At 37.0% G+C, this 16,879-nt stretch overlaps 1 protein-coding gene across 1 annotated transcript in view; it reads right to left on the bottom strand.

Annotated features, from left to right (window-relative positions):
- ADAMTS6 (ADAM metallopeptidase with thrombospondin type 1 motif 6) overlaps positions 1 to 16,879 on the bottom strand; it is a gene marked incomplete at its 5' end in the record, with an annotated part of 134,084 nt that overhangs the window by 9,267 nt on the left and 107,938 nt on the right. The window contains 3 exons of the mRNA XM_064736453.1: positions 827 to 1,003; positions 4,427 to 4,631; positions 8,118 to 8,247. Of these exons, the coding sequence (XP_064592523.1) occupies positions 827 to 1,003; positions 4,427 to 4,631; positions 8,118 to 8,247 (512 nt within the window). The remainder of the gene's footprint in view (positions 1 to 826; positions 1,004 to 4,426; positions 4,632 to 8,117; positions 8,248 to 16,879) is intronic.

Raw genomic sequence — 16,879 nt, forward strand, 5'->3', positions numbered from 1 at the left:
GACTTTGCTGTTTCAAAATATTTTTGATTTCTGCAAATAAATAGTTAAAATTTTAGTACAATATTAGTTAAATATAAAAGTGGGTAGGAAGAATCACCACGAAGAAAACGCCAACTAGACTGTAATATTGCAAATAATTTTCCACTGGGTAATTAAACTAAAATGTTTCATTTTCATTAGAGGAAAATTGCTCAGCAAACAGAAAATTATTCATTCATTTAATATTCTAAAAGCAGGCCATTGATCACAAACGAGATGCAAAAACATCTTGTTTGTGATCAATGAAGAAGGAAACTTAGTAAATCATATTTTGAAGGAAAGTTAGTAAATCACATTTTGAAGCACTGCATAAAGGTGGCATTATTCGGCCTGTCCTGGGGTAACTTAGCTCCCTATCTGGCAACTCAATATCTTATGTAAAAAATCATATTGATCTCAAAGTGTGGTTTTGTTGAGAGACAGATATATACACAGATCTGCTACTACAATAGGAATTGGCTTTATATTTCCACCACGTTTCTCAAAGAAGTTGAGCATGTTTTAAGAATAGTACACCCTGCAACACTGTTTTATCTCCAAAATACTCCAAAAAGCATGGATTTTTTTTCTTTAAAGTGCTTGCAGAAACTCATCCAGTAGAAACCAGATTGCTTTCAGACAAGCACCATGAAGAATCACATTTCAATCTGACACAAAAGGGGAGAATCTTTTTGCTTCCCTCAGCCATAGGAACCGTCTCTTATATACCTCCAAGGACACCTCAGGCTATGAGGTGCTAATGTGGGAGACTTCCCACAGCAAGGAAGATGTGCATGAAGTATCTCACCTGTCCCCAGTCTCCAGCAACCCAGCGAGGAGGAGGACATCGGCCTAAGCTACAGCGGATGCGCACTGGCGGCTTGTTCTCATCTTGGCATTGCGCAGCTGGAAAGGTTTTTAGAAGATCACTGCTTTTGCACAGGACAATTCGGTGTTTGAATCCTGGGCCACACTTTGGTGTGCACTGAAAAAAAAAATTTATCCAAATAAATAATTAAAATCTCAGCAAAACAGCAATGAAACTCTCAGAAATGCTATTTGTAAAGCAGGACATGATGATTTATGATCTTACAATTCAGCTATAATCACAATACAGTAATAATAATTTTTAAATGTTTAGAAACACAAGCTGACTGAAGATTGTTTCATTATGTACAAGTTTTTTTAAGTTTTAAATTTCCTTTGCTGTTTATATTTAGACTACAATGTTACTATTTATGTCAGGCCTAAGAAAAACACTGTAAAGTAGAAAGGCCTGCCACACATAACACTATTATGAAACCGGTTTGACTATTAAAATTATTAAAAATAAGACAGTCTGTTCTTAGTATCACCTTAGTACAGTCTTCATCCACTTCACTTTATCCACAGATAATGAATACATTTTTCATCAATACACAAAAGGAAGAGAAATGCTGGATTTGATTTCATAGAAACCACATAATTTAGATACATCAAAATATTATACCCTCTCCTACAGTGTATGCTTTCCTCTCCTTTCCTATTTAAATTTTAACCCTTATTTCACAGTTTTCCCTTCTTTTATCACTCTTGTGCTATTCTGACAGCAAGCAGACAATAAAACAGCCACTTAAAAAAGGGTTGATGATCACTTTGGCTTTTCACCATCTTCCTTCCCCATGGTGCCGCTGCCATTCTCCTTCGTTTTTGCTACTGACCATTAACTGTCATACACAGTAGCTCAACTGCATAATGAGAAGAGACGAGTGCTAGCAAAATTGAAACTCAAGAGCTTTCCCAAATCAGTCCCTTTGTTGGCATGTTCACCTTTATTTCATACACATATCTGCAGTATTTGCATCAGAATCAGTTTTTGACAGCATAAACTTTACATGGAGATTACGCTAACCTGTTTAAGACTGGAAATGCCTTTAATAGGTAGAGACAAAACATTATTTGGGAAACAACATTATGTGGAACTGGAGCAATATTCAAGAAATCACACACCAAAGGCTTTCCACACATCCAAAACAACTCACTATATCACTGGGAAAAAAAGAAACATCCCTAAGATTAATATAAAAAAATTACTTGAGTGAGGTAAACTTAGTAGTTTTATACCTAATCCTGAAGCATCTCTGAGTAATTTATAGAAATTTTCAAACAGCTCTACATTATTATGTAAGGATTTACCCTACAAATATGTAAGATTTTTTATCTCTATCTACATATACCTCAAAATAAGAAGAAAATCTCCAGAGGGAGGCACCTAAACTAGTCCATATAGAATGAAAAGGTTTATTCCAAATGTTATCTCTGCTTGGATCTAGGATGTTAAACTGGCCTGCAAAAAGAGGAGTCTTGCATTTGAAATTTATAATCCAGAATGCAAAATGCATATATAATCACTTTCCTCAAATGTAACCTTTTCTACCCTATTCAATCCTTTTCTACCGAGGTATATCTCTTTATATACAGTAGTTCAGTATTCAGAATTTTGATACAGACTAAACATACAAAGTTTCAAAGGTCCTTATACTTCAACACTAAATCTTGTGCACACTGCCTACTAGAAAACCAGATGAAGGAGGGAAGTAAGAAATCTCTGGCAGAGCTACACAAATAATACTAATGATAGAGACCAAAACCCAATGACAGTTAATATATGAGGTCTTTGAAGTCATGATCATGACTGATCAGTTGGGGTTCAAATTCCAAGGAGTGTTATAAGTACATTCTCCCACATGTATTTTGTGCAAAACATTTGACTTTTTAAGTAGGATGTTGAAATATGTGCCCCTTCCCAGCTGAGTGCTTAAAAATCACATCAGTCTGTCAAAACAAACAGAAAAGTGACAATGTTGAAAGTGTCAAAATGTCAAAACGCAATGGACCTGTGAGGTTCCATAATCTATAGAGAATGTCAGCAAACAAGCAACAATGACTAAACTTTGAGTTTAGGAGCATCTTCCTTACTAATTGAAGACACAATCTTGAATCTAAATGTAGGATTCCATCCGAGAAGATCTTTCCAGCTGAGAAGAAAATTTCATCTTTCTCCAGCTACTGGTACCAGAAGAAAACAACACTCCCTTTTTGTGGAGTTACAGCAAACATTCTACCAAGATGGACTACACTGGATCCCAGAAATGCAAGCGAAAGAAGGAATTAAGTTGCCTTCAATAATACTGAATCACTAAAAATAATAAACTCCAGAAAAATTGAACAAAAAGACTGTATACTTCCAAAGAAAATGAAAAGAAAATACCCAGATAAGTCAAACAAGGAAAAATTATCTTCCATTACTAAATGCTTCTAGAATTTCATGCCTTTGTGGAAATCATTAAGACAAGTTATATGTGCTTGTCTGAGAAGGCTCTTCCCAAAAAATCCTTAAAATATTTTTTCAGTTTTTTTTAATAATTATTCTGAAAAATATAAAAGGAGTAGTTTAGAGAGGGTAGATTAATTCTGTCAAAGCTCAGTGGGAAAGACATCCTTAGTTTTCATTTCAATTTGATAAAAACCAGGCTTACATTTTCCTAAGGACTTCATCTAACCAGTATGTTTGCAAAATGTTTTTGTTTCTCTGACCAAAAGGATACACAATTTCTTGTAAATAATCACTTAAAATTTTAAGAATATGTAATTATATTATGTGTCAACAAGTGTATAAGCAGATAAAACAGTTCTGTAATTGTTTTATTTGTAATATGCATTGTTTTGAGTATGAAATGGAAACTTCATATCTTGCATTCCAGAGAAAATTAGCAAGGTTTGTCATTGGTTTAAATGGGAGGAATATTCAAGTCTTCATTTTTTAAGTTCACTCTTGTTTTCCTTTTCATGCTTCTGTCAGAAATTCATATAAAAATGTTTATATTTATAGTACTATAAGGATTTTAATATATTATATTATATTTCTGGAAAACATTAACAGTAAAAAAAAAAGGCAACTGTTCTCATTCTATTAAAATGATATCATCAGTCAAAACAGTGTGCCAAGCTACACAAATAAAATTCATACCAGAAAGAAGCCTGGTAGTTTTTCACAACTCTGATTAATTATCACAACCAGAAGTTTAGCGGAGTTTGAGTCTTTAAATTAGAATGATTTTGTTCAAAATCAATACATGACCTTGCTGCATAAAAGCCTAGACATGATAAGAGAGTGAGAAACCACTTTAGGTAACCAGTACGTGATACCTGTGGGAGAGAAGGAGCTAATTTAGGCTATAGTGACACTGTAGGTCACGGGCATAAGAGGCAGGAAACAAAACAATGAGGCACAGGTGAAACATCCTCTGGGAAATTTTCCTACTAATCCTTTACTTAGCAAGCCCTGACAGAAAATGTACTACTGTTCAGCAGTCAGAGGTCCTGCCTCCGCTATCACCAATGAGATAGCACGGTGAAATCTCCTTACCTCTGACCAGTCCAGAGCAACCCACTGTGGGGGGCAGGACTGGTTGTTGCAGGGCTCTTTCTCAAGAGGCCGGTGTGTTAAGCAGTTGGCGGCGTCCAGCGTCTCCTCCTCGGAGGGGCCAATCTTTCTGATGCAGAGCACTGTCCGCGAACGCATTCCTCCATCACACGTCTTACTGCACTCGGACCAATCTCCTATAAACCATCTGGACAGAATATGTTAGGAGGCTCAGTTAAACACACTTCAGAAACAGAGTTGATAACTACACAAACCAAGAATGCAAATAGTTTAAATCACTAAACCGAAGTATTTTTAACAATACACACATTCATGGTGAAATAAAGTAGAAATTTATGGGTCTTTTTACTAAATATTTTAATTTATGCCTCACTGCAATCATATCTTCCAATAATAACACCACTTTGCATTTTTCAAGACCAGCAATTTCCATCCTAGCCTACAGTAGTTAGAAAGGAGTGCTTGAGCCTGACAAATCTGAAGCTATTTATGTAGGTTTGTATTGGACTTGCCTGAAATAATTTCTGTGAAAGTGGTTTACAACTGGAAATGTTTGTGAACCATTGCTGAAAGTTACATCACAAGTTAAAAGCCAAGATGTTTGCCTCTTTGGTATCATTACAATAAAATAATTTGATCTCAAAATTGGGTTTTTTGAGAGTTAATTCTCATCAAATGATGAGACATTTGTAAACTTATTAATAAAAGGCTTCACTGAAAAGTAAATATTCTCATCTTTTAAACTGAAGCAAACACTAGTAAGACATGAATTCATTTGATAAAAATAATCATCTCAACAAGCTCCTTTAAAATTTAAAGAATTGCACTGTAGGTTGTAGAGGGAACTTCTGAGTGCTTCTGCATACATAGTAGAAACCAAGAATTGTAAATAATATTAGATTGCTTTGTGTTGCTGCAGAGATTAAAGCAGCTTTTAATCTGGCTGTAATATTATATATTTCTACTTATGAATGACTAATGCAGCTCAATTAAATAGAAATATGTCTTCATATTGACGAGCACATTTGCTCTTCAGTACTTAATATGTTGATTAGTTACTTGCCTGAGCCATCCTTGCAAAGGATGAAGTTGAAGTCTAGTATGCTATCAAATGTTGCCAAAATGCCAAAAATGCCAGGCATATCAGTCACTGTGGATGCTCCTGGAGGCATGCCTGGAGCTACCTCATAAGATGTCTTTTCTCAAGCTGCTGTCAAAAAAAAAGTTCTGCTATCCTCTTTTGTGTTACATTACGTGTAATATATCCTACATTATGTGTAATATATCCTAACATGAAACTAGATCAACGCAGAGATGGAAACAATTATGTCACATTCTGTTGTTACTTTCCCAGCAAAAGGAAGTTAATTTGCGATTCTTAAGAGGCATAAGATCAAAAAATCTTATGCCTTTACCACAATAGGGAGAATCTGAAGCTTTTCAGAGCTTTCAAGAGGCTGCAGAGTTAATTTTTAATTGATATTATAATTTGCTCAAGTGACTTTGCTCTCAGGTACCTTTAATATTTATACTGTATGATAAGACAGCACTATTCATAATTCATAGAAATATGAAATTATATGTTCTTGAAATCTGAAATGTAAGAGTTACTTATTGTAATAACAAAGTATTGAAAAAAAACATAGCCTTCTGCTGTTCGAAGACATCAAGTATAATGTAAGTGGCACTCAGCTAGAAAGAACATAATTTTCATTGCTTTTGGTATGCACCAACAGAAGAGTAGAATTGTGCTAATTAAAAAGGGAAATATTTGGTCAGTCCATGTAAACCCAAAGTCTTACTGCATGATAAAACTTTCTGTCAAAACAGCCAAACTTCTTAGGATAACTATCTGTTACTTGAACAGCCTCCTACTAGACTACTTACAGAATCAGGAATTGAGAACCTTTCCTTAGTTTGGCACCACGAATTGATTCTGGGGGGAACTTCATAATGGAGGCAGACTTGGATTGAATTGCTCTGATATGTTGAAGCAGATGCTAATTAACGCACTCTACCCACTTTCTGAACATTGATGTCTTGACTTTCACCATGTTAATCAATGTCCCTGTTGTACTGGATGGGGAATTCAAAAACTTCCCACTTTGCGGGCTTGGTTTAGTTAGTTTGTGGGGTTTTTTTAAGTAGTGTCAGTGAAAAACAAAAACGAAAAACCAAACCAAGCAAAACAACAAAAAGCCCCCCGAAATTAACCTAGTTTGGAATAACTTTGTTAATATTGCTTTCTAAAACGCTAATTTGCTAATAGTTAAGCCACACAAAGGATGTTTTTGGTAAAAAGGAACTGATCAAACATGACTGCTTTTTAAGTCCTGCTCTCAGGTGCACACAGCTGGTGCACTCAGAGCCATGTCAAACAGTGTTATCTAAACAGAGGACAAATGCATACCCTTCCAGGACAAACACATTTTTACACATAGACTGTGGGGACAATGATTTTGACCTAATTTAGACCTGTCTGACAGAGCTTGCTCACACCCAAAGGTAACAGCAGTGCAATGGCTCCACTTGGCTTTATGCCAAATGAGTGTGTTAGGTGACACAGGGACATGAAGCGAAAGGGACACTGCTCTGCCATCCTGCAACCAGGCACCATGCCAGGGAAGCAGTTGGAAGTTCATAGACCTGCTGTGATTTAATGCACGATAATCTTGTCTTGTTCTTCACAGTGTCCTCCATGCTACAATTTAGCAGTTTCTAAGAGACATTTACAGATGACCACAGTATTGTGCAGTATCCACATTTAATTACCATTAAGGATTTTCATACCCATTTGGAATACAGCTTCAGATTATCACCAAAATCAAATTAACCAGAGCTTGGGAATCAATGAACTTTTGTATTGGTTACACCTTTTCCACAAGTTTTACTTGTCCCAAAGCATAAGGAAAGCTGTTGTCATATGTTGATACTATTTTCTAGTACAAAATATCACAACTGTTTCTAAACAGGTAAACTATGCTTTGTGTCTTTACCAAACTTCATTTTTGATCAAATGAGCTGCTGGGTTTTTAATTATCAATACCTAGCATACAGCTTTCTTTAAAAATAAATCTAAACAGAATCTAAGCACCTAATCCTAAAGGCATACAGCATTACTCTTCAACACTGAATATGCTGGAGAAAAAGTTTGACAAAACTATTGCCAGGAAATGGTTTGGTCCTCTTAGAAGTTCCTGTATTTTCCACTTCTCATGTGAATGCTTCAACACAAATGTTAACATAACATACTTTAGAATATGCCAAACATTTCAGATGCAATATTAATAACTAGGGTAAAGTTAAGCTTCACTGCAACATTTTTTTATCATTTTTGCCTTAAGAACGGTCTCCAGTTCTACTCTGTGCATTACTCACTGCATATGACACTCATATCGTAAAAACTGTTTTGCTAGATTCTATTTACTTAGAGTGTTTGGTGCAGTTTCAAACATCACTATTGTTCCATGATCAAGCAGAGATTCTCAATGCATTTTTCAGAGCTGATTTTAGAGGAACAAGAAACAAAAAACCAAACCTAAATACCTTTTCTGGTAAGGCAGGCCACGAATACTAGATAAGAATCTTATTTGGTTAGCAGGATTTATTACAGATTATGAAGACTTATCTTTCTATGCAAAATGATGTCCATCTTAAGCGACTAATGACTTACTCAGGTGGGCAAGGCTCAGTGTTGCAGGCTCTTTGGTTTTCTGGAGGCTTACTGTCAGGGTCACAGTAATTGTTTTGTACAATAGAGCTGTCATCCAGCCTTTTACACACCACTTCTTGTTTCTGTACACCTTGGGATGAAATGAAAGATCATTAATTAATCATTCTTGCTCTTCCAATTTTTGAGTATAATTGTACTTTACCTATTGATTATTAATTCTACCATCCCACTTTATTTGGCCAAAATCTACAGCAGTGAGAATTTAAATTGACTGAATGCCCCCTAGCCACAATAATTTTTTCATTTTCCTTCAATTTTAGGCTATCCCACTCAGAGACGAATTTATAAATCTGTTGTTTTCTAAAAAAAAAAGGAACATATTTATAGATTTACTATAAGTTTGTTTTTATTTGCATATTGCACAAAATCCATTCTCTGTCTGCCATCCTCTCCTAGTAAAGACACTTAAATTTCCAAAGAAAATATCACCAAATAGAATGCAGTCACCACAATTCAATGCAGAATTATTGTTTATATGCTCTGGTTTAAAACAAAACAGCAATACTGGGAAACAGTGTTGCATTTTCATATATTTTCCTACAATTTTTATTCTTTTATTACATTTTTATTATAATTTGGTTTATTATATTATTTTTAAATAAAACAATAGAACTCTAATTCATTCTGAAGGAGGCAGTTTGTCTCTGTGAATACTCATTTTGCCTGGCACCTCCAGTTCCTCTTTCATTGTTAACCATCAACACGGTAATTTGGAATTGATCATTACTGCCAAAACAGGGTATATCACTGCCAAGGCAACATTATAAGGTAGCTTTTTAAGCATATTTTCTGAGTTTTTTTTTTAAAAAGCAGTAAAGAACCACTGATATGATGACGGTATATTGTTTCAATAACACTGCCTTCCTCCTCTCTTAAAAACATGCTGTAAGATGTTTATTAGAATTTTAAAAATGTATATTTGAAATTCACATGCAGTTTTTATTGAACATGCATTATTATAAAACTGAAATAATGGCATTATCTGTACTTAAAAGCCTCAACAAGTCCTGTACCTTTCTTAAAAAGAGAAGCAATTATTTAACTTATTCCAAAATGTGAAATGAATATAATTAAAAGGGGATTAAAACCTCCTGCTTCAAATATTTGCTAACTTTACCTCACAGCCGTCTCTTAGTTTTTAAGACATGCATAGAATCATAAAATGACTTGGTTGCAAGAGACATTAAAGACCACAGAGTTCCAAAACCCAGGCTGTGGGCAGGGACCCTTCTACTTGACCAGGTTGCTCAAAGACCCATCCATCCTGGCCTTGAACACTACCAGGACATCCCCTTCACTGGACAACTTGTTCTGTGCCTCACCGACCTCACAGTAAAGAACTATTTCCTAATATCTAATCTAAACCTGCTTTCTTTCCGTTTGAAGCCCTTCCCACTTACCCCGTCAGTAAATGCCCTCAAAAAAAGTCCCTCTCCATCTCTTTTGTAGGCTCCCTTGGAATCCCACATGCCTGATATTAGGTCACACCTAAGCTGTCTCTCTCTCAGGCTGAACGAATCTTATACTCTCAGCCTTCCCTTGTAGGAGTAAATAATATCCTCCTTTGGCTCTTGGAAAATAAGTGAAAGATCTAAATATACGAGAAGCTGTGACAAGATTCACCTTGAATACTATAATCAACGCAAAAACTGCCAAAAACAGAAGACAATAATTCAAATCAGACCTGACAACCTAAGCAGGAATGTTTCTAGCAATTTTCTGCTCACATTTCACCACAATAGGAAACAGTATTTAACAAGCCAAGACAAACAGCAATGCCAGTAATGTGGCACAGCTAGCTGATGTACAATTCATGTTGAGTTCTGACTAATAATTTATCCTTTCTGTTACAAACTGCCTTAATTCTCTTGGTTGAACAGGCTGAATGTGGACTTCATAATGATACTTTCCTCAGATACATTTGGTTCAAAATAATTTATACACACTTTAGAATTAAGCATTATAATAATGCAGACCATTCTCACAAGTCTACTTATTGGATAGCAATGATATTAATGTTATATTTTTACTGCATTTCCTACTGCCATCCGACACATTTCCTTCTCGAATTTGGCTAAAAAATGGCACTCCTTACAAATTCATTTTTGAGGAATTTTGTAATAAGAAAATATTCTAAACTTCTATGATTGCAAATTATCACTCAGCTTTAAAAAAATTCACAAGTGTGTTATAAGCTGAATATTGTTCAGGTAGCGTATCACCTGTAAGAGAGTACACGCCCTATTCACTGATAGTGAAGAATCTTTAATTGATGCCAGGAGATACATCAAGCCATTTTTTAAAAGTTCTGCAGCATCTTGTCACACAGTATATAAAATTAACATCATTTCTGTCTAATTTAAATATTATTTATTAAAAATCTCAGATAAAAAACCCAGATAATAACTTTTAAGACAAGAAAAATAAATGGAAAAAGCTAGAAGTGCTGTTTTTATCCAGACAATAGATACAACTTGGTTTTGCCCCATACTGAAAAACTATTTTTAAATTATGAACTCTTCCCTGAGTATATGGTCTCTTTAAAAAGTAATCTAAATAGTGCAGATAAATATGTTCATTTAAATACTGGGGGGAATCATTACAAGCAGTTCGATAGAAACATTCTGCTTTCAAATCTACAGATTTTTATTTTATAAAAAAAGACATAAAATGTCCTCATGACTGGTCAATGCAATCCTAAGAAAAAAAAAAAAACTCCAGTGGTTTAGCGACCATAATCTCCTGAGAACTGAAATGCTCTGCAGATTTCAATTCACAAATAGTCTGCATTACTTTCAGCAGCCAAATTTTAAATTACATGGAGCACATTTTATTCTTGAATTAAAATTGCAGGCATGTAAATGCTGTAACTATTTTTAAAAGCAATCCCAAAAATTGTGGTTCGTGATTGCAACAGTTAATTATAAAGATGCCAGTACCAATACATAGTGAAACTTGCATCTCTAAAACTAGTGCATGCTGGTTAACCCAGACATACTTTCTGAGCTCACTCATCAGATCACAAGATGTTCATCTCAGAGCCAAACTTATATTTTCTTTGATGAGGAAAAGTATGTTTTATTTGCCTAAAGATAGTTTCACAATTCATCTGAGGGCATGAAAGAAAAATATAGTAGGCATCACTCTAGACGGGTTATGAGCAGCAAAGAAAACTGAGCAGCAATCAATTTACTTATGATAGTAATAGCATGCTATTTTATAAAAAACCTAAGAATTTCTGAGATATTTAATCCATCTGGAGATAAACTCTAATAGAATGAAAGAAATTCAAACCAATTCTTAGGACCCCTGGCAAATTCCAGATAATAAATGCTGTCATTTATTGCCATAATTAAACATGAAAGAAATTAAAAAGGGAGTAGGCAGTTATCTGAGTTATTTTGAAATGTATAAAATATAAAAAACATAAAGAAAGACTTGCTAGATTTTTTAAAACAATACCACCAGACGTTCACTGCCTTATTAAGAATACTTGTGGATCTTAACAGAGTAGTACACTTTCTCTTGGGAAGTTACAAGACATAAGGAGAGTTAATAAACTATAATTCTGTGATCTACAAGTGATATAAGTGCCCTTTCCTTTCCAGAATTTTCATTGTATTTTTTCAGTTCCTATCGCTGCATATATTCTTTTTGATTTTCTCTGTGTTTCTCATTAAATACTATTCAGGTCCTTAAAGAAAATGTTCTGTTGTTGCCATTAATTTTTTTCTGATTTCCCTGTGTTGTCTCCTTTCCCACTCCTCTCTCTACAGATAACTTAGTACATTGCAGTATTCTCTGGCATTGCTTTCACATCATCATGTCCAAGCTTGACACTGGCTATAAAGACCTACCTATATGAGATAAACCCTTACCTCAGAATAGAAGAGTTTTTACTGTACTTTACTGTACTTTAAGGAAAAAGGGGAATTAATATGAAGAATACATGCAGATCAGCTTCACATTATTATGTAATGTGTGTGTGTGTGTATATATATATATATATATATATAAAATGTATGTTATATAATTTTTCCCCAGAAGAAAATACAGGTTCTAGTGCACAAAAAGAAGAGCTGCAATTCTGGATCCCCAAGCCTAAGAAAAATACTGATATTAAAAATCAGTGAAATTATATCCTCATTCTATATATGAGCATAGGAATCCTACATAAATAAGACTACTCTGTCATCAGACATGCCTTTTTAACTATTTGGTAAATCTGAAGATCCTCTTTTAAGGGAAAATAAAAGAAAATACAAAAATAGATCTCAGACTTTGGAGATTTGGTTCCTTCTTGATTCCCTGTATAGCAAGCATCAAGGTGTCAGTGGCAGAAAAACTATGTGTACCTTTCTCCTTTAACTTAAGTGACACTACAAAATACATGATTTACAATCTCTCATAGAATGGGTCAGTTTGGGAGGGACCACAGTGAGTCATCTCTTGCCTACTCAAACAGAGTCATCCTGGAGCACATGGCACAGGACTGTGTCCAAACACTTCTTGAATATCTGCAACGAGGGAGAATCTACAACCTCTCTGGGCAACCTGTTCCAGTGCATGGTCACCTGCACAGCAAAGAACTTCCTCATGTCCAGCTGGAATTTCCTGGGCATCAGTTTATGCCTCTTGTTCTATTGCCTCTTGTTCCATTGATTGGTACCACTGAGAAGAGCCTGGATCTGTCCTTTTGTCAGCATCCTCCAGGAGCTCCATGTCTCTGCTGTCCTGAGGAGCCCAGAACTGGACACAGCACTCCAGGTGAGGCCTCAGCAGGGCTGAGTAGAGAGGCAGGATCACCTCCCTCCACCTGCTGGCAATGCTCTTCCCAATGCCCCCAGGATACCATTGGCCTTCTTGGCCACCAGGACACACTGCTGGCTCATGGAGAGCTTCTTGCCCACCAGGACCCCCAGGTCCTTCTCCAAAGAGCTGCTCCCCAGCAGGGCAGCCCCAGCCTGTGCTGGTGCCTGGGGTTGTTCCTCCCCAGGTGCAGGACCCTGCACTTGCCCTTGCTGAATTTCAGATGGTTCTTTGTCCATTTCTCCAACCTGCTGAGGTCCTCCTGAAGGGCTGCACAGCACTCCCGGGTATTTGCCACTGCTCCCAGCTCTGTGCCCTCAATGAACTTGCTGAGAAGGCATCTGCCCTTCAGGCCATTGGTGAATAAGCTAAATAAAACTGGGCCCAGTATTGATCCTTGGGTGACACCACCAGTGCCAGGCCTCTAACTAGACCCTCTGCCACCAATTATGACCCTCACAGGCTGTTCATCAAGCCCACACTTCCTGAGTTTGCCTATGAGAATGTTGTGAAAGGGTTGCTGGAGTTGAGGCAGACAATACCCACTGCTGTGCCCTCATCCATCCAGGTAGCTCTTTCATTGTAGAAGTCAATCAAACACCTGATCACCTTTAGCGAACTCATGCTGACTACTCCTGATCACCTTCTTGTCTTCCATATGGACAGAGATGGCCTCCAGAATGAGGTGCTCCACCACCTTCACAGGGATTCTGGCCTGTAGTTCCCTGCCCATTTTGAAAACTGGGGTGACATTTCCTTTCTTCCAGTCCTCAGCATCTCTCCCAGTCTTCATGATATTTCAAAAGCGATCGTGAGCAGCCTTGTTTATGCCTCCTGTTCCACTGCCTCTTGTTCCATTGATCGGTACTACTGAGAAGAGCCTGGATCTGTCCTTTTGTCAGAATCCTCCAGCAGCTCCATGTCTCTGTTGTCCTGAGGAGCCCAGAACAGTTACAGTGTGCACCAGCTCTCTCATCACTCATGGATCCATTCCATCAGGGCCCATGGACTTAAGCAGGTCTAATTGTGTCTAATTGTTTCAGATGAAATCGTCCTTCCCTAAGAAAGTGTCTTCCTCCCAGCATTCCCTCACTCTGGTCTCCTCTGTCAGGGATCCCTGAGGCCTGGTCTTGCCAGGGAAGACTGATGCAAAGGCACTCAGGAACTCTGCCCTCTCATCTTCCCCTCTTATCAGGGCCCCATCTCCATTTAATAATGAGCCCACATTATCTTTTTTATTTTCTTCTGTTATTGAATTCCACAGTTATAATCTTTCTTGTGGTCCCACTGCCTCTTACTTCAATACAGAATTCTACAATCTCATGGTCACTACAGCCAAAGCTGCCTCTCATAAAACATCTTCTTCCACTTTTTAGAGGCAATCTAAATGTAACTGTTTCTTTCATAAGCACTAACTTACCTCCTAGATCATTCTATTGAGAATACAGGGGGATAGAAGGTGAAATGTCTACTGTGAAGAGCCCGTTGATTTCAGGTGTCTGGGTGAGTTTTCATATGAGATGATGAAATTCCTTGAATGCCTCAGAGGACAAAAATTCCAGAGAGCTATACATACAATAATGAACTCGTAACAAGCTAGTAAGAGTGCAATATATGCTTTGAGTTGTTAAATACCATGAGAGAGGAGGCAGGAATGGAATCCAGAGTGCTGGCATTGTATTAAACTGTCATAAACAGGAAACCTTTCTTCTACTTCCTATGCTCTTCCTATTCTTCAAAGTCAAGATAGGCCCTAGAAGAGACGTCCTGTTTCAAAAGTTAAAGCACTTTTATTCTCCTGATGTGAATATTTAACACCGCAGAGATGAACATAATATAGAAGTCCAATGGAAAAGACAGCACGTTACTATTCAGTCAAAGATTGTAGGTTTCTCCCAGCTTGCTTTTAGCTCGTTCCTTGACTCCTGACTGCTCTAGTCACTAAGATAAGGCATACTAGCAGGTCTAGGAAGAGCTGAATGCAGTGGATTGCTCTTAAAACACTATGAAGAAGAAACAGCACAAAAATCAGACACTTCTGCAATATAAAGTACTCCAAAACTATATAAACTTTGCACTGTCACAATGTCTTCATGACACTCAACACATATGCTCAAGTTCACTTTGGTTACTTCATCAAGTAATATCCATGTTTCAGGAGTCACTAAGTAATTAATACATACTTCTTCAGTCATTAAGCAACGAAGATACAGACAAACTGATTCAGAAAGAGCTGGACTTAAGCAGTGCACAGGGACATAAGGCAGCCTGTTAATATGGCCCCTGGTCAAGTCTCTGCTTAATAGAATATTTACATTAGCTAAATTTTCCAGTTAAAGTCTCTGCCTCTTCAACCTTTGTTTCCCTTTTCTTTTTCCTGACCCAGGTCCTCTTTAGAATTGTGTCTTGTTTTGGCATACAGTGAAGTGCATTTCATAAATCGACAGAAATAGCAGGAGCAAGTTCTCTCATGGAGAAAGTAGATACATGTTTCAACGTGAATTATAGCTACAATGAAATATATGTTTATGAGTAGAGGGCTCAGTGAAAATAAATGATCACAATATATCCTTTTATTAAACTGAAAGAGAGGAGAGAAGATGCCTGGTTCAGCCACCATGAGCTAGCAAAGAAAATCTCTCCTCCACTTCCTCTGAGTTTAAAGTAATAAATATATGCCACTTTAGGGATTCACAAATCTTCCCTTGAAATCTAAATAATTACATGCAAATTTTTTAATCTCTACAAGTGCCTACTCCTTCAGGGCCAATTATTTTTTTCCACTGTATTTTGTCAAATGCATGAAATGACAATGACATTCATGACAGAATATCCATGGCGAAAATCTGGTCTCTACCAAAATCAATGGGAGTTTTCCCAGGATTTTAGAAAGATCATTAGCACATTACCATCACAAGAAACAGGATCTGACAATACATTTAAGATTCTGATAATTGGAACTTAATTTCTCTATGAGCTTTCTTTTCTTTATACTTCTTTAAAATTGATTTTTCTCTGCCACACTTACCATTACTAAAATTGTGTTTTAAAATCAGTCTGTTACCCAACAAAGGGAATCCAACAAAGGAATCCAACAAACAAATAATAAAAATACCAGAGAAAGCTGGCATCCTTTATTTTGTTTCAAGACTTTCTCTAGTGGCACAGAAAATAATTCATGCTATTCTTTGTGTACTATGTATGGTTAGGCTGTATTTAAACCGCATACAACTAGTAACAGCCACACCAGCTTCCAGCAGGAAGGTGAGGCGTGATGAATACCTCCCACAGACAGAAAAAAGAAGAAAGCAACAAGTATTTGCTCCAAAGGGTCTTTACAAAAATATGGTGTCTTCCTCTTGATAAGGGCTGTCCACCGTGCTGTAGAAACCGAAATTCTGGGATACAATTAAAGCACTCTCCCATATCTTCTGGAACAGAGATGTGTTGGGGAGATGATTCATTCAGTCTCCAGAGAGAAGAAAGATACTGTTCACACAGCACTTCTACTCACCAGTTCTTGCAGCAGCAATGGTGTTGGCTTTGAAGGAAGCCAACTGTCCTGCTCTCCCAGCCAGAGGTAAAGAATTGCATTGGTGGCCACTAGAGGGAGGATTAGGAATATAGTAAGTTGTCGGCAAAAGCCACCCATGATGAACCACATGGGACAACCTACAAATCCCCCACTGCTGCCCAAGGGCAGCAATTCTCAGACTGCTATGGGCTGGCAAGTAAAATCCAGTTGTTATCATCTTCTACAGAGGAGCTGCCAGTGTGCATCCTACACTTTGGTGGCTGGAGGATAGGAGGGCTGACTAGGATTGTGTGAAGGACACCTACAAACACACAAAGACACATCTCTATTTACAGATGCCTATTTTGCCTTCTCGCTT

The sequence above is a fragment of the Zonotrichia leucophrys genome, chromosome Z (assembly GCF_028769735.1).
Source record: "Zonotrichia leucophrys gambelii isolate GWCS_2022_RI chromosome Z, RI_Zleu_2.0, whole genome shotgun sequence".
NCBI lineage: Eukaryota > Metazoa > Chordata > Aves > Passeriformes > Passerellidae > Zonotrichia > Zonotrichia leucophrys.